Source organism: Sesamum indicum, linkage group LG7 (genome assembly GCF_026168435.1).
Source record: "Sesamum indicum cultivar Baizhima isolate 11 linkage group LG7, ASM2616843v1, whole genome shotgun sequence".
NCBI classification, from domain to species: Eukaryota; Viridiplantae; Streptophyta; class Magnoliopsida; order Lamiales; family Pedaliaceae; genus Sesamum; species Sesamum indicum.
The window spans coordinates 10,559,123-10,577,580 of NC_142663.1; the positions used below are offsets into that span (position 1 = coordinate 10,559,123).

An 18,458-nucleotide genomic window follows, 5' to 3' on the forward strand; every position below is an offset into this window, starting at 1 on the left:
GATTTCTAACTATGCCTATGTTTTGGCCTTACCTATCGAAAAATGATTAATAGTCGTCGTATAATTGGGGTTAATAATTATTTAGCATAATTTTTTTTACTTTTGAGTATAGTAATTAGCCAAGATGCATATTTCTTGTAGTGACGTCAACTAAATTCTTATAATGATTAATGACATTATATGAATGAACCATCTATCATTTTTCTTGAATTATGGGGAGGTAAACATTTATTTTTGTATGACTCATAATTATATTATTTGAACATACTGAAATGCATCAGTATCGCTTTCAAACATAATTAGAATTATTCATTTTAGGAGTAAAAAAGATTTAGCATAAAGTTTCATATTTTGAGGCACTACAAAAAAAAGGTTTTATTAGGACGGCCATTTGGATGGATTGAAGTCTCATTTCATTTTTGAGTCGATGTTTGAGATGATTTTGAAACAAAACAGTATCCGTAGTAAAACACTCATTCGGAAAATATTTGGATGGTTTTGGGACGGTTTGTTAAAGCTGTCCCACAATTAGAGACTGAATTTGGGACAACCAATAAAAGATGTCCCACAATTCGTTCAAAGGACGAATAACTGAAATATAAGTTTGGCTACGGATGGTTGAGACGGTGTTTAGGACAACCTTTGCAACTTGTTTTCTTTCTTTATTTGGGATGATTAATTAAAATATAAATTTGGAACAGACTTACGGACGGTTTGGAATGTAAATTTTAAAACGAACATAGTATCTTGTGAACGATTTTTGGGACAACTTTTACGACTTTTTTTTTTTTTTTTATAGGAATGTGATTTCCTCCATGTAAGGAGAGGACCGATCTCCGGCACACTTTCAAACTCGTTACACAATTACAGAGATTATGAATAATATTACAGGCTTTTCCTATAATGAATTACAAACAATCTAAGAAACAGAAATGCGGAATAGCAAGAAATAACTTAAGTACGGTAAACAAGAGAATAGACAGATTATCGGATATATGGCTCAGGAGCCTTAAGACCCGAAGCCTACAGAGGCCAAAGGCCGCAACCCTTACACGGTTGCTCGAGACAACTGATAGACCACAAAGGTTACCGAACCACAGAGGTTCACGGGAATCCACAAAGGAGTACCACACAGGTTTTAGGAACCACAAAGGTTAAAGGCCACAAAGGCTTTTTCGTATTTCAGCAGAAGAAAAGAGAGAGAGAGAGAGTTATTCACTTAGTTAACCATGAGCCACAAAGGAGCAGCCATTTATATCGGCTGTCCTTTGATGGCTCATTAACAGCCATTTCTGGAGAATAGATGAACTCAGAAGACAAGACGGAGAGGGGAGAAACCAAGGAGTCGACTGGGGAAGGAGACGAGAGGGAGAGGAGCAGTCGGGTAAAGAAAGGGGGAAAAATGGTTAGGGTTTGCAGTAGGTAGAGTATTTATATCTAGGGTCGGCGGGTCAAACCTGGTGGGTCGGGTCATGGTGGATAGGTGGCCCAAAGGGCCATCAGTTGTTCGGCCGTCCAGTGCAGGGCCCATATAAATGGTTTGGGCCATTTTTTCTTAACACTCCACAACCATGATTCACCTTTCAAAGAGCATATGTGAGCAGATATTAATGTCCATACACATTATTACAAAATGAATGTGCTACACAGATCTCTAGTAGGGTTTAACTGTGCAATGCAATAGTTCAAACCACCTGCAGTATAGAAAACACAGTTTGTGTTATTGTGAGTAGAACCAATACAACAGCAACAACAATGGACATAATAGCCCAAGGGCTATTCAAATAGTTTCGCCGTAGCTTGGCCATCCATCTATTTCTACGTTTATTGCAATGCTTGTTTACGCTGTCGAAGATCTTAGCATAAACGAAACTGCTGCCAGGACCCGTCACAGAATCAGAAAGTTTGTTGATCATGTTGGCCACCACTTCATCGTCACCGAGCCAATTGTCAATAATCCCAGCCCGACCAAGTATTTGAACGTCTCTTGAAGAGTCGATAAGGCAATCCAAGAACTTCACATAGTCCGTCACGAAACTGAACTCTGTATCCTGAAAATATTGCTCATATGCGATGACATTCCTGAAGAAAGAATCCGTCCTATCTTCAACCGTCAAAGGTGCCAGGAACATAGTTCCATTCTTGAATCTTATATTGAACAAAGTAACATCGTCACGTCTTGCAAATTTCACATTAGCTTCTCTAAGCCAAGTCGCACAATTAATAAACCGCCATCTTGTTTTACTATTCTCGCCTTTGCTCACATTAGCTCCTCCAAGGCAAGTCCCACAATTAACAAACCGCCATCTTTTCTTTCTATTCTCTCCATTTTTGCTCACATCCAACCAATCAAATGATGGAAGCCAGTTTCTGTGTATCAAGTCAAGTAAATGCTTTATCTCATGCGAACTCCAACTCCTACTCTCTACGTATACTTTTCCAGGGTAGAGATTGTCGAAAAAACTCAGCAGAAGATATATCAACCGGCTATGTTGGTTTGGGACCTCGATCAAGTCAAACAACTTACACAGAACAAAGAACGGAATTTGATTTTCAAACAGCATCAGATCTCGCTGCAAGCTATTCATGATCCACTCCATGTGGAAGATCGGATCATTCTTCTCTCTCAAGTGCGGCATGTTAGATTTTCGTGCCAAGTCAATTATGAAGCAGCCGTCCAAAACCAGCATTTCTATGAAGTCAGCAGCGCTAAGGCTAATAGTCTCAGCATAACATTTGCGTGCTAGTGGCTCCAGTGGTCCGATAGCCGAGACATATTTTTCGACGTCATCATTCTTACGCTGAAGAAGTAAATGCAAATTACGCAACTTGTGATCTTCCATCATCTTTAGATTGCCTTTATCGCGATGATAAGGGCCGATTGCTATAACTTCAGGTTCATAAGCCTTGTCGTTCACACTGCGTAAATGCTTATGTACTCTATAAATAGTACACTCCGATTGAGCCACGGACAGATGGCTAAGTTTTTGCCTAATCATAGTGACGGCCCACCTCTCGTCAAGTTGCATGTTTACTGAAACAAAAGATTGTCATCGAAACAAATCAAAAATGGAAAAAACAGAAGGCAACATAGAAGCAGATGTGTAATTCACAAGTAGAACTACTAGAAACAATCTGCAGTTTCCCAATTCGTGAATCAGACAGCTCAAATGATGGAGGAAAAGTAGAAGCAGCAGCAATCAGCAAAAAGTCAAACAATTGAAAGAAGTGGACACAAAACCAAGTAAGAAAGATAACAAGATCAGTGAGAATGATCAATAGAATCATAACAAGAAATACGAGTATTCCAACATTATTTGTTATGGGGCTTCTCTTCTTCCTAACTGCATTAAAGACACAGATGCTGTCAGAAGAATTTTTGCAGCCAAAAAACCAAAGAGAAACATGTAAAACTTCTTAATTTAAAAGAGCTAATTCGCACATATTCAAACTAATTCACTAACCTTCTATTAGATCTATATTGATTAGGGAAAATCGTATCTTTTGTTAATCTCGTGGTACGATACTTGTTCTTGGATGTATTTTACTGACATTTGAGGTGTTCTCATGGAAAAAAACAAGAATTGCAAGAAAATACATAGCTCAAGTGTGGAAAGAGGAAAAGAAATCCAGAACATTAATAGAATCGAGAATACTATACAAAGAAGATACGAGGAACTCATTTGCAATTAGAAAAACAAAATTCAAGAACCGCAACAGTAATAATCTTCTCTGGACGCGCCGGCACGCACACACATATAGAATTATCATTTCTTGAAACAATCTGCCTTCTCAAATCAAATACCCAAAGAGTTAAAAGCAAAACTCACAGGATCAAGAATTCTGAATGAGAAGAATATTTTCTTCTTCTCTTTTCCTTGTTTAATCTGAATAATGGGTTGTAATGAATTTTGTTCGTCGATTTCATTACAACCTGGATTGGAACTTTAGTTGACTTTAACTGTCAGTCAACTTAGAGCTCATCTAATGAAGAGAGTGATGCTCGCAGAGGGAAAAGCAGTCGGCGCACGTTCTATGGATTGACTAAAATAGACTTGCAAGTGAAATGGCATAATTTCATTTTCAGTCCCTAATTATGTTACTAAATCAATTTTAGTATCACTTGTTTAAGTCTTACCAATTTGGTGCCCCAACTTTCAGAAAGTGAACGCTTTTCGTCCGGGACGTTAGTTGACCGTTAAAAACTAACGGTTGGAATGTGATAACTAGCGTAGAGCTTCTGTTGTGATTGTGTATACATATATGAAATTAAATAAAAAATATTTTATAATATATTGTGGTATAAAAGAATCTTTTAGGTAATATACAACTTTAATTTTTAATAGGTAAAAACATAAATATTACTTTTAAATTTTTAATCTATTCTGATTATTATTGCAAATGATATTTTTCTGCCCATACAACATATTTCTTATTAAAAATCGCATTTATGTGAGGATTACTTTCAAACAATTGTAACATTCCATTAAATATTTAAATTATTTTCTACATATATCCACCCCTGTATAAAAATATGAAAAATAAAAAATTAGTCAAATATATTATCTGTATTATATAGTTCATCTCCCACAAAAAAATAAAAGTTGATAACAAATTCCATATCCTAGATTTTGATCGGGAGGTAAGTGCTAGAAGAATCATATTTGCATGGTACATGTAATGCACAAATTCACGTATACTTAACTTATTCTCTAGTGTCACGGATTATTGTTAGATGACCATCCATGGTAATAGTACCCTCCAATTAAAGGGTTAACTGAAGTGGATAATTAATAGTGATTAATTATCTAGTACAAAAAAGTTGACAATTGATTTATATATGTGATAAAAGTCCAAATTTAATTGAAAGTGAATTTAAAATGTCAGACATAAATCCTAATAAAATTAGAGAAATTAACTATAGAAGAGGAGAATAGGAAGCCCAAGAGACGTAATTAATTGAATTAATCAATTTTGAGTTTTGACTTAATTAAATGGTTTAGATCATACATTAATTGGATAATGTTGGGGCATAGAATTAATTGATAAGATGAATAAATCTAAACCAAAATTAATGGACTTCAAAAGTTGGATCGTGGAATCCCTAAGCCCATAAGTTGAAGTCTCCTCCAACTTTAAGAGAAGGATACTGACATAAATGAAATTGAGAGACTTATCCAATATAGATATCTTAATAAATTTGTTTGCAGAAAAAAAAACATAAAGAGCATTGGCCCATGTAACAAATAGAATGCTCCCAAGGAGAACCCCACAGGAGATTCTAGCCCCAAAAGGTTGCGGGAGGAAGCGGCCACAACCCTCGGGGGATAAAAGGCAAAGGGACCCTATTTTCTCACAAAGTGGGGTCATTCGGATGATCAAGAGAAGACCTGTGTGAGGAGGTTCCCACAAGACCAGGCAAGCCTAAGGAATGTAGAGCTATCAAAGGAAATGAGTAGAGTTTAGAGTTTGGAGTTTCTTAGGACTGCTTGGGGTATTATTGGAGATTTGTTGAGAATATGTGGTGTGTATGGATGCTTCAAAATAATGTTTAAGGTGTGTAATAATGCAAATCAGAAAGGGGCACATGACCTAGAAATTTCAATTAATTTTTAGTTAATTTGGGAAGTTTTAATGTGACATTGTTATTAGAAATAACAATGAATATGAAATTAGAGATCGATCATGTAGTGGGTTTGTTAGTAACTTTTCAATTTAAGTCATATACTATTTTGGCTATACTATGATAAGATCTCTATGCATGAGGTGTAAGTTGACAACTGAATCAGAGTAGAAGTTTAGAAACTTCAGTTATTTTGGGATATTTGAATTTATTCAGCATTGATATGTGTGATGAGTCAATGTTTGGCGACCGACAAACACCAGAGTTAGTATAGTTTAAGTACTAAGCCAAGAAATTACACCATTGATCTTGATGTGGTAGTTTTCTTTAGGTTGTGACAGTATTAAAAGTTTGGGTTTGATATTAGTTTTTAATGTGATAAGGAGTTTTGGAGATATGCTATAATTGATATACAAAGGGACTTACGAAACAAGTGCGGTATTGACTGTTTGACAAAGTTAGATACTAGTAACCAACAATTGTGATATTCGATTTCTAACAAGTGTCTTGGGAGTTACTAGTAATCGATTAATCTTATATAATAATGTTGCTGGAATGCTTAAAGAGATGATCTTAACTTGTGTACTGCCTATGAGATTGATGAGCTGACTTGTGGGTTATCCATAAAGTTTGTAATGCAAATATATTGGAGAAATGCTTGGGTTTAGGGATGATGTCGGAATTATACTGATGAGATTTAAGAAAAACAAATGTTGATTTCAGAGCTAATTAAAAGAGTCCTTATTCATGGATAAGTTTTGGGTATGAAAGAGGAAATGACAAAGTGGGTTTAATTGCAATTAGCATTATTATTATACATTGGGACAAGATTAGTATAGTTGGATAAGACAATTGGTTATTTTTATGTGCTGAAAAGAATATCTCGAAACTTGATAGCTGGTGGAATTACTTTAGTGGTTAATTATTATGGTTCTATTGGGTCTTTTCTTATTAAGGATACTAGAGAAGATAAACTAGGATAAGATGCTCAATTTTTCAACAAGGACGGATGGAGTGATAGTGAATAAGAGATGTGTTAGTGTGTCTAATGTAGTTATGCTGGAAAAACCACAATGCACCATATGTGATGCATCCTGGTACTGAAAGAAACACGAATTAGAATTTATGGCCCTACTATTAGTTGTAAATCATGACAAATGAGGTAGCAGTGAGGGCAGAAGATTAGGTACCAAAAAGGTAAATTTCCACCTTTATTCATACTTAAACAGAAATAGGCTATGTTTGCTATGGATTTTGGTTTTGGGTTACTATGTATGTTTAGAAAATATGATGCTATTTGGATAATTGTGGATAAATGGACTAAATCATCTTATTTCTTGTCTATACAACAAGATGATTCTATGGATAAATTAGTTGAGTTGTACTTTTCAGAAATTGTAAGATTACATGGTGTGCCTATTTCTATAGTTTCAGATAGAGATCCTCGATTTACTTCACATTTTGGGGAAGCTACAAAGAGCATTAGGTACGAAGTTACATTTTGGTACTGCATTTCATCCTCAAATGGATGGACAATAAAAAAAAAAAAATTTCAAACATTGGAGGATATGATGATAGCCTGTATAATTGAATTCAAAGGTAACTAGGATGATCATTTGCCACTGATTAAATTTGTGTATAACAATAGTTCCCATTCTAGCATTAGTATAGCTCCATATGAAGCTTTATATGAAAGAAGATGTCAAAGTCCAAAATATTGGGATATTGAAGAATTACGACTGCTTGAAGGTCCTGAACTAGTACAAAAAAATGATAGATAAGATACAGATAGTATGAGGCAGGAGAAATTTTTTTTTCTAAAGGTATCTCCATGGAAGGAAATTTTAAGATTTGGTAAGCAACGGAAGCTAAGTCAGAGGTATATTGGGCCATATAAAATTAATGAGCAAGTCGGGCTAGTTTAATTACTAATACCCCCATCATTCACTCCACACCCATAGAAAGGCATGGGCATTCGTTTTCCCATAACAATGCGTTGGTCATCACTTCCACCTTGGCTAGCTATGGGGTAATCAGAATATTCATTGATCCGGGTTGCTCGGATGATGTATTATTTGAATAAGCTTATGACCTAATGGGATTAGGGGACACCCCTTTAGAGACGGTATACACTTTGCTATATGGCTTCGATGGGGAAATGGTCTGCCCATGAGGAATGATGGCCTTGCCTTTGTCCCTAGGAATGGACTCTTGGAGAAGAACATGCATAATAAAGTTTCTTGTCACAGACCTTTCATGTGCATATAATGTAATCCTGGGTAGGTCCACATTGAACATGTTCTAACTCCAAACCCAAGAGGAGAACCTAAAGGTGGATTATTTATCAAAGCTTGCTAGTTTGGTAGAAGACTATTGAACACAACAAATAACCGTTCAACTGTTATCTAGGCCATGAGGCCCCGTGGAAACAAATGCCATCTCCACTAGGGTGATTGGAGCTAGGATATTGTGCCCTAGCTCCAAGATGGTATCTTTCCTTCAGACCGTTGGTTGGTTATAAACTTAAAGGTAAAAACTGCTCAATTCATCTTCATACGAAGAGCTTTATATAAAAAGTCTTCTAATCACCCACTCCTTCAGTGCCTGTCCCCCGACGAAGACCATTATGTCATAAGGAAATCCAAGATGGATGTAGCAGTGCCCACTTGGGGTTACCACCATAGCAGGAAAGAATCTTTGGGCAAGTTATTTCTGGGCCACTATAACGGCCAGCGCCCAAAAATAATTTAAAAAATGTAACAAATGCCAGCAGCATTTCACAATAATTTATTGAACTCTTAGCAACTTTGATGCCCCATGTCTCTTCTCCCAATGGGGGATGAATATAGTTTACTCTTAAGAACTATATTATATATTTCAGAAATTATTAAAAAATTAACATGAACCAAAAATAATAAATAGGCGAGAACAATGAATAGATCTAGCTAGCCTTACCTTTATTATGTTTACGTTTTGCTTAGTAAATTACATTATTAAATTCGCCCATATTTTGTCGTCTACTTGAATTGAAACCTTGAAATATAATGTTACACACCAATATACATACGATCAAATTAAAGTCAACTCGTTTGTAACAAAAATAAAGTCCACTCGCTTCGTAGCAAAGAATAAAAGTCAACTCATTTTGATTTTTTTTCATTTTTCGAGGAATTTCCGAGTCGTTGCTCGTGGTTTATAAAATCACAACTTGCCTTTTATGTTATGATGGACAACACTGATTTAGACACAAATTTGTAATTAGAGACGTGTTGGAGCCAACTTTCCATTTTATATTTTTTTAAGTTGACCATAAGTACGTATTCTCATTATATTAATTAGAAATGAAACTAATTATATCTTGAGCAGAAATTCTAAGACTTTGTTTGGATTTGATTCTCGCATTTTTCGAAACAAGATAAAACACACTCAATGTTTGTTTTTGTATTTTTACATCTTATTTGTGTGTTTTTCTGTTTTTCAACTTTTTATATATAATATATATATATATTTATATATATACAATAATATAAAACAGACATAATTTGATAATAAATAGTAGTTTTTGTCTCCCAAAAATAAATATTAAACATAAAATATTTATATATATGCATATTTATATATATAAATATATGATTTAACAATGAACAGTGATTTTTGTCTGTCAAATTACAACATCATACCTACACCACTTATTTTAAAATATTTTAAATTATCCCAAAATACAAATCCAAACATATCATCTATTTTCAACACATATTTACTTATCTTTATTTTTCTCTCTATATTTTCAAAACACAAAACGAAACAATTAAAATACAATGTAAGGGTTTCAGACCATTAGTTATGTCGGGCCAACAACTTGAAAATTTTTTTGTGTGAATTAGGATTGGTTGGATCAAATCAATTACAAAATAAATATATATGATCGGTTACTTTTCTTAATTGTATATGAATATACAGTAAGTATATTACACTTACCATATAATTGATTCAAACTTAATCGAGTCGGTTCGAATTAAAATTTACCCAACTTGTTGATTCTTTTTTCATCTCAGGTTGCAACTTGCCGTGTTTATATATTTGCCAACTAAGTTGTTCGACTCGAAATCGTCCAGGAGATACATATCCTTACAACCGAAGTTTGTTCAAAGCAATGGAAGCAAAAGCAACGGGAGAGCCTCAAACCCTGCGGCCGGTTGAAGATCCACCCGTGGAGTCGAAGGAAGAGGAGATTAATTCATCTGTTCCCTCACCTATAACAGTGGATAAGGTGATTAAAATGATGAGTTTATCTCATAATTTCTTACTTCTCAAATAATTGATCAGTTAATTAAGATACCCTTTTTTTTACTCTCTCGAAAAATAGCATTTTCCATCCTGTATTTTAGGATCACGATACTTTTCATTCCATTAGTTACGAGATTCTCATTAATACTACCATAAATTAGAAAGCTAGTCATTTTAATTTATCAAATTTCGTTAGCGTTTTGTCGAAAAAAGCCACGGTACGCTGCACGTGGCTGTTAACACGTTGTATAGAAGGACGAAGTGTTAAATGCACATGGCCATTTTCACCAAAACACTAATGAGACCTGATGAAACGGTCAAAAGTGAGAATTTTTGTAACTTGAGACTATTAATGAGATTTTCATGATTAATGGGATGAAAAGTATACCGACTCTAAAATACAGGATGAAAAATGCAGTTTTTGATTATTTTTTCTTTTTTCTCCTGTTGCATACATGATAGACGACATCAATGGAGGAGCCACCTGCGAAAACCATTTCCGAATTGGAAGTTGAGGTCTGGGGAAAATCAGTGAAAGTCAACCTCTCGGTAATTAAATTTGGCTATAAATTTAAAAACTGTTACAAAAATATTATGTATATATGTATTCTTTGTTCATGACTCTGACAATACATTGGAGGACTTCTTAATTAGTACCTTCATCCATTGCCGACTGAACGCGACGAAGAGGCCTTGCGAGCTTTGGTTATGAAGATGTTAACAACTGAGGAGGAAGTAAGTCATAGTATCCAGCTTCTTGGCAGTAATTATGAGGGTGTTTGTCTAAATTTATTTGAAATATTTTACAAGTTTTTAAATTTTATAAGATATTTAAAAGCTTAAACGTGTTGAATTTGATCTTCAAAATATATTATCTTCAAGATGTGTGGCTAAAATTTATTCATTTATAATATTACAAAAAGGTTGCTTGTATTTTTTCTATCTTTTAAATAAGATGTTAGAGCTTATAAAATATTAGAATGTTTGCTGTAATAAACTATTCATATTGTAGTAATAACTGAAAAAATCATGAAATATTAGAATTTGAAATCATATAAATAGATTATTTTGCTTTTTTTAGAAAAAAAAAACGTCAAGTTTATGAAGAATAAAAATGAAATACTAACAAAATTAAGTGGGCTTTTTCTTTTTTTATTACTGAATGTTAAGTTTAAAGATCTTACATGATGTTTTAGAAAAAGTCAAAAAAGTCAGGTGAAGTTAACTTTTTCTTAAAAAGATTATAAGATCCAAAATATCTTATTTAGAATCTTATGAGCTTTTTAAAAAAAATTTGCCAAATAATTTTCAAGAACTTATAAGCTTTCAAACATTTTATAACATGTTTTGATAAGTTTATAAACTCAACCGAGCGCCTCTACCTTCGAATGGCTTGGTTGGTTTCACTCATTGTAGAACACTAATATATTAAGTTTGGATTAAATCCAACTTATCTTCTTGTGATATGAAAAATGAGTAAAAACTTCCTCTTTACAAAAAACTAGTAAATTACCCCCTATATTTTTTAAAATGAAATAAAATTACCGCTAAGTATTTGGTTGCTTACATACGCATTTTTTCTATTTTTTATTTTTTAATTTTTAATATAAATTCTTATTTATTCCTTTATTTAAAAATCATTGGATCATGCATTTAAGGGCCAAATTTAATTAATAAATTAATGGTGTAAATTTTATTAATTCAAATTTTAACGATTTAAATTTAAATAAATGCACAATAAAGCTTATATATTATATATAGAATTAAAATTTGAACATATATATTTTTTATATAATAAGTTGAATATATATAAATATATATATTATTTTTATAAATAACATATGTGTATATATATATATAGTCTAGTATATTTAAAATATAAAATATTAATTTTATATATACAATAATAAGTTCATTGTATTAAAAATATGGCGAAATGCAAGGGGGGAGTGTACTCCATCACTTGCTATAAGAATGCATTTTGCTTTATTTTTAAAAATATAAAAAAATAATTTGTTAATGTTTCTTTTTTCAAATGAGGGTTTTTGTGCATTTCCATATTGCATGGGCAAATTGCTTTTTTTTCCCTAAATGAAATATATACTCAGATATTTGTTCTTTGGTCCCTATGAATGAACATAATTAGGCACGCGTTCCACCGTCCTTCAATCGGAACGAAGGTTCATCCACTTCATCGTTAGTGGAGCTGAAGGTGAGTTATCAAGCTGCTGTTGGTTTTTCTTTTTTAATTATTATTTTCATTTAATTTCCAATTTGGATAAATATTTTTTATGTTTTTAATCTTTCTTATAATGTAGAGATGGGTTCAGAGGGTGTTTTGCTAAATTTATTTAAAAAAATTTAAGGGCTTAATTATATATCTTATAAGAGATTTTTAAAATTTATAAAATGGTACATTTTATTTTAAAAATAAATTTATGAAGTATTTTGGATAAAATAAGATTATGGAGATAGTTATAAGATGTTAGTAATGTCGAACTTATAATTAATTATAAGGAATCTGTTAAGATGTCAGAAATAAGTTTTTTTTTTTTCTTTTAAAGAGCTTATAATGTTTTTTACAAAGAAATATAATATTTGACCATAGCTAGTTACCGTAGTTAATAGTATATAGTTGTGGCAAATAGTTATTGACCACTGTCGCACGACGGGGCCATGATTTTTGCGATAATGGCTAAAACCAAGTTATATAATTTTCATATAGGGGTATTTATTTCGTGCGACAGAAGTTAGTATGCCTTGTTTCTAAGAAATAAGTAAAAACATTTTAGGGTGCATACTAAAAATTCTTAAAACCAAGTTATATAATTTTCATCCCCCTAAAAAATTAAAAATTTTCATTTAAATATATTTATTTAAAATACGAAAATATTATATAAAATTTTTAATATTTAATAATTTAAATTAAAAAATTAAATTACAATCACAATATAAAAAGTAAATATCTTAACAAATGTGGATATAAATGAAATATAAAAGTTATACATTATCAACTAATTTAAATATTATACAATTAAAAAATTAAATTGACTATATTAAAATTTATTACATTATAAAAATTATATATTTAAAAGCAAAAAATTCAATATATATATCAAACAAAATAATAATTAAATTAATTAAAAAATAAACATTAAGTTAATTAAAAAATGAAAACTAACTATAATTAATAATTAAGTTAATTAAATTAATTAAAAAATAAAAAAATGGGGGCGACGACAACGAGTGCCGCATAGGAGGGCAACTGAGTCTTTCTTCTGTCTAGGCAACTCCATGTCTCCATCGTCGCTCAGATTTGGGGGCGACAATTTTTGGGCGACGACCGTCTTTCTATTTTACTGGTCGTCGCCCTCTCTCTTTTTGCTGACAGACGTAGTAGTCGCTAGATCGGGGAATGGCCTGGGCGGGGGTAGACAGTGGGGAAGGCAGTGGGGGTGGGTTTTCTTTTAATTTTTTTTTATAATATATATTTAAAATTAATAAATTTAAACTCTTAATTTTTTTATAAATTTAAGATCGATTAATTAATTAGATCTGATGGTTCTCATCTAATCAACAATGACCCAACAGTCACTAGAAAAAAGAACAATATATAATATGTAAGAGTATAACGGTCAGTCCATGGCAAAGTACGGCGTTAAGCTTCAATCAAAAAAAGAGAGCGTGTGCTGAATAAAAAAAAATCAAGGGGGTTTTTTATTATTTTTAAAACAGGAGGTATTTTATCTATTTTTATCGCACGGGAATTTTTTGCAATTTTGCCTAAAATATCTTTATGCTAATATATACTCTATTCTATATGATAAAATAATGGATAAAATGCAGAATATTTGGATATGGACACGACGACATGAAAATTTTAAAGAAAATAGGATACAATGCAATATAGATACAACTATACATAATATTATGTATTCTCAATTTCTCATAAAATTAAAATATGTAATATAAAAAATATTAAGATAAAAACATAAAATAAGCATATCTTACATCTAAATTTTAAATTTTAAATTAAATGTGCCTTAAAATGTATACATAATCACTTTATTTTAAAAAATATGCAATAATTTTTTTTTTAATCATAGAAATTAGTTAAATCATCATGACTATGATCTCTTGAATTTTTAGCAATTTCATCTTAGAACATTTAGTTTAAGAGGAATAAATTAAATATTTTTTCTTTTTTACTAAGCAAAAACCCTTTTTTATTTGGACAACTCAAAATTTTTGAAATTACAAATATAAACCCTAAATGTGCCAGTCACACTTCCAAAACATGTCGGACAAAACATGTCTTCTGTGTCCTTTTTTTTTTTTTATAATAACGTAATAAATTTTCCTAATGATCTCAGGACGAAAAACTAGTTATTGTGAGAGTCAAAACAACAGCGCCCAATAATGCTGATGGACTTGCTGGTATGCAGTTAAATTGCTACGTCTTTAGTACAAGCTTTTTGGATGCAAAATTTGAATTTGTGTTCTTGGTCGTGGCATATTTTGCAAAAGGGGTAGGTAGCAATGAAGTTTGTGCATACAAAATTAATGTAATTCTACGACTAACACCAGAATAAATATGATTTTTTTGTTATAGTTCAATGATCTTGATTAAAGATAAAAAAAAATTATAATGAATACTGATTAATCACTATTGCGTAACGATTATTAGCCGTAATTTTTACAAGCTAGACCAATATATTTGCTTAAATAGTGTAATAAATATTTTGGCTATTGGAAAAACCATATTGTAGAGAAATTTGTAGCCCAAACCATAAGATAAAAGTCTGAACCCACCCCCCCCCCCCAAACCGTGCACATAAAATATATTTCAAGACCTTTTATTTGACTTAACTCTAGCACCATTTTAAATGATCATCTCATTATAAGTTGATGCCGTTAGAAAGAAAAATCATTTAATATAATATAAACGTTAACATCATGTGTGTTTAAATTTCAGGATTAAAGGATGAAAAGATTCCGAAAGAAGAAGCAGTGTGTAGATTTTGCTTTCACAAATTTGAAGAAGACAACGTTCTCAAGACGAAATGCAGATGTAAATTTACACTGATACATGAACACTGTGCCGTAGAATGGTCTCGAGAGAAAGGCAACAACATCAAATGTGATGTGTGTGACCAAGATATCCAAAACATACCTGTGACCTTATCACTGTCTGATCAAGACAAGCTTGAGAAACCATCAAGGTAAAAACATTGATCTTCACCTATATATTCCTTAATTTATTAGGTGATTTCATAATATTTCCTGTTTTAGGGAAAACTGCATTTTTCTTCGCATAACTGAAGCTCAGTGTATTTTCGATCCTATTAATTATGGGATTTTTGAAAATAGTCTGATGAGTTGCAAAAGAGTCTCATTTTCAGTCCTCCTTTTAATTTCTGTTAGGAAATTTGCGGAAAAAGCCATGTGCAAGTTGTGTACTTAGTTGTTATCTTTTTAGAATGGGGGGAAACAACCATGGGACATTATGTGGTTTTTTCCGTCTATTTCCTAATGGAAGTTGGTAGGCGAACTGAAAGTAAATCTTTTTTTCCAAAAGTAATTATATATTTTCAAGAATTTCGTTAGCAATGGGACTAAAAATTGTATACAACCTAAGTTATAGTACAAAAAACGCAGTTTTCCCCCCTTCTCTACTAAGTTGTTACAATGTGTTTCATGAAAAATACTCAACAGAAACATTTATAAGTTACAATAATTATAAAATTTTTAAAATAATTAAATTTAAAGTTGAGCAAACTTCAAAACATATTACAGTCTCATCCAGTTTTATGTCACAATGCAAATGTAGTTATACTCTATTTTTTGAGTGTTTATGCTATAATTTTTCATACTTTTCTTTTAATTATTTTAACAAATGAACTTTTTTTTTGTTTTTGTTTTTGTGAGTAGTGAAATAGAAAGTTTTAATAAATTTATAAACAAAATTATCTCAGTCAAAAATAATAATTGAAATGTATTTCTTATTTTGTATACAAACAATAATATAATATATCCAAATATGGACTCAAAACTACATCGAGTGGCTATTCGAGTTTTCTCTGTTTATTTTTTCGCGAACAATGCGAGTGGTGATTGAATATGAGACTTTGTTAGTTTTCTTGAATTATTACTAGGCGATTATCTCTATATTACTCCGCATTTAACATGCATTTTTATTTCCATAATAATTTGAATTGAGAGGAAATGTTGGAATTGGTATTTTTATAACGATTTGAATTAGTTTTTTTTTTTTCAAATAGAAATTGGGTTAAAAATATATTTTTTTAACATTATTGTCCTCAATTATAAAATTGAAATCAAAACAGAAATTTTTTGTGTGTTGAATAGAATGTTTGCCAAACATGCCCTTATATAGACAAACTCCCATTAAAATTTTCCTCCAAAATGGGGTAGACCATTTGTTTTAACCATCAATCTAGCGGTGGGTACTCAAACAGATGAAAATTAAAAACTTTGGGTATGAAATCTGATGACTTGAAAATTTGGGGTACTAAAACTAAAAAAAGGATATACTTTTGGTACAAAAAATGAAATTATCCCTAATAAAAATTAGAAAAAATTATATTTTCACCCCTTGATTTATGATCTATTTATCACAAATTATCCATGCAAGCTTTATTGCGAAATTACACATACACCTACTAAAAAAGTCAGCATCATTTACACAGGCATTCCCATTGAAAACATTAACATAATTTACACAAACTATTCTTGGATTTTAAAATATTATGGATATACCCCTAGAAACATTAATATCATTACACAAAATAATCCAATTTTTTGGCTGTCAATGATAATTTTGTAATTACATAAAAGATAGGAATAACAACGTAAATAGGTGATAGATAAGAGGGTTTAAATGTAATTATCCCAGTTAATAACTTAATCTCATATCAAGGTTTGAATTGGTTGTTCTTCCCCCTTCTTACAGGTTTCGCAATTGGATGGGAAGATTCAAGGGCAGGGCATAGATTACGTACCCCATATTTGCTGTTTTTTTTGCTTGATTAAGCTGTCGGCGTTTTTCTTGAACATCATTTATCATGAAATTTGGATCCTGCAAACGTGTGATTTTATTACTTCGGTCATTTGTTATTGTACTTTGGTTGTTTTGAGAAGGTTTCTTGCTATTTCTTCTACTTGATTTGGCCATATTTCTGTACGTTTATTATTAATGTTACCAACAAATTGAGCCAATCACATATCTCTGTTAGGATAATGATCATCATTTCACTAGTTTAGTTGCAGTTGTGTAAGGTAAAACCAAGGGCTCATTTCTAACCAATATTATTGTTATATTTTTTGTGGGTGTATGTGTAATTATACAAAATTAGGGATGATTTGAGTAATTATTGTTGTAAAAAATAGAGAACTACACTGTGATCCTCTTAGATATGGTGTAATTACAAGTGTACCCATTATGGTTTGCGAAATTATATCTAGTACTCTGACGTTTGTTTTTGTCTAACAAACAGATCCCTCCATCAGTCAATGTTCACTAAATTTATAAATATTAACAAAAAAAATTAAATAAAAATCTATATTTACCATCGATTCACTTATTGCAAGTTGAAACAAATCTTTTCTCTAACCAGACTACACTTACACATCTTCACACTCTGATGTAAAGATTATGACTTTTTATCCGAATAGACATCACTTCACCAGAATATTAGACACGTTATTTTAACCGAAAGACCCTCCACTTCAATAATTGAAATATATTCGATTGATTTGACATGATTGAATGATGACTGGAGCTTATCAACCATCATCCACATGTAACGAGCTTATCATGTATGTTCACATCTTTACCTTTATAAGATGTTTTATCAAAGCCATGAAAACATTTGTAAGACAAGTTATTTCTATTTATTTAAGTGTGATGACTTTTTAATTTAAATTTACAACCTAGTAACTATGTTTATTAATACAATAATTGAATAGTTTAATATTTTAATCAAGTGTAATTTATATAGAGATTCACTTTAAAAAGTGAATAAAATAAAAAAATAAATTAAAATTTAGTATAAATAATAAAAAAAACATATGAAATCATATTACTCATTTCCATAAGCATTATTTTGACATCTTATATTTTTTAGTAATTACAAAAACACCCTAAAGACATTTCTGTTCTTAATAAATTAAATCAAAGTTTGATCAAATCAATATGGGCATTTTTGAATTCTAAATATTACCAGGGTGACTTCTATAATTTGTATAAAAAAAACGTACGTGAGAGAGTATAAATATAATTATCCCAATAAAAAATACACCACCTCACCATTATTCACCCACATTGCACAAATAACAAGAAAAAAAGAAGTTGCATAAATCATTTACCGTAGTCAGGCGACTGTCTTCCAATTGGGATTTCATCACCTTCAGCTCTTAATCTCCAAACCATGGCAAAGCAGTGAAACGCGTAAACATGGAAGTGAAAAATTAGGAAATTATTGTGGCGTTTCTTTGTTTTAACCAAAGGCGTGCTTCTGACATGGAT

General features: G+C 31.6%; 2 protein-coding genes across 3 annotated transcripts; one reads left to right on the forward strand and one right to left on the reverse strand.

The window, feature by feature from the left end:
* Positions 1–835: 835 nt before the first annotated feature.
* LOC105180016 (UPF0481 protein At3g47200) lies at positions 836–4,019 on the reverse strand. 2 transcript variants are annotated; one of them, XM_011103685.3, is made up of 2 exons: positions 3,831–4,019; positions 836–3,034 (listed from the first exon to the last, which is right to left on the reverse strand). In XM_011103685.3, exon 2 carries the CDS (start codon positions 3,027–3,029, stop codon positions 1,686–1,688), a length of 1,344 nt encoding a protein of 447 aa, XP_011101987.1. In that variant the 5' UTR covers positions 3,030–3,034; positions 3,831–4,019; the 3' UTR covers positions 836–1,685. The 2 variants fall into 2 exon arrangements, with proteins under 2 accessions (XP_011101987.1, XP_020547178.2); XM_020691519.2 differs by lacking the exon at positions 3,831–4,019 and adding an exon at positions 3,719–3,737.
* Positions 4,020–9,708: 5,689 nt separating this feature from the next.
* Positions 9,709–17,091, forward strand: LOC110011443 (uncharacterized). Its single transcript, XM_020691522.2, has 7 exons — positions 9,709–9,893; positions 10,373–10,459; positions 10,565–10,645; positions 12,057–12,122; positions 14,284–14,347; positions 14,886–15,132; positions 16,884–17,091. The coding sequence occupies exons 1-7, from the start codon at positions 9,777–9,779 to the stop codon at positions 16,921–16,923; spliced, it is 702 nt and encodes a 233-aa protein (XP_020547181.2). The 5' UTR covers positions 9,709–9,776; the 3' UTR covers positions 16,924–17,091.
* The last annotated feature ends 1,367 nt before the right edge of the window (positions 17,092–18,458 follow it).

What these genes read in the sequence shown, in the direction of transcription:
- LOC105180016 (XM_011103685.3), bottom strand. Translation starts at nt 3,029, where the DNA reads ATGCAACTTGACGAGAGGTGGGCCGTCACTATGATTAGGCAAAAACTT.
- LOC110011443 (XM_020691522.2), top strand. Translation starts at nt 9,777, where the DNA reads ATGGAAGCAAAAGCAACGGGAGAGCCTCAAACCCTGCGGCCGGTTGAA. An exon ending in CACCTATAACAGTGGATAAG is followed by an intron (nt 9,894 to 10,372) that starts GTGATTAAAATG and finishes CATACATGATAG; the next exon opens with ACGACATCAATGGAGGAGCC. An exon ending in CAGTGAAAGTCAACCTCTCG is followed by an intron (nt 10,460 to 10,564) that starts GTAATTAAATTT and finishes CTTCTTAATTAG; the next exon opens with TACCTTCATCCATTGCCGAC.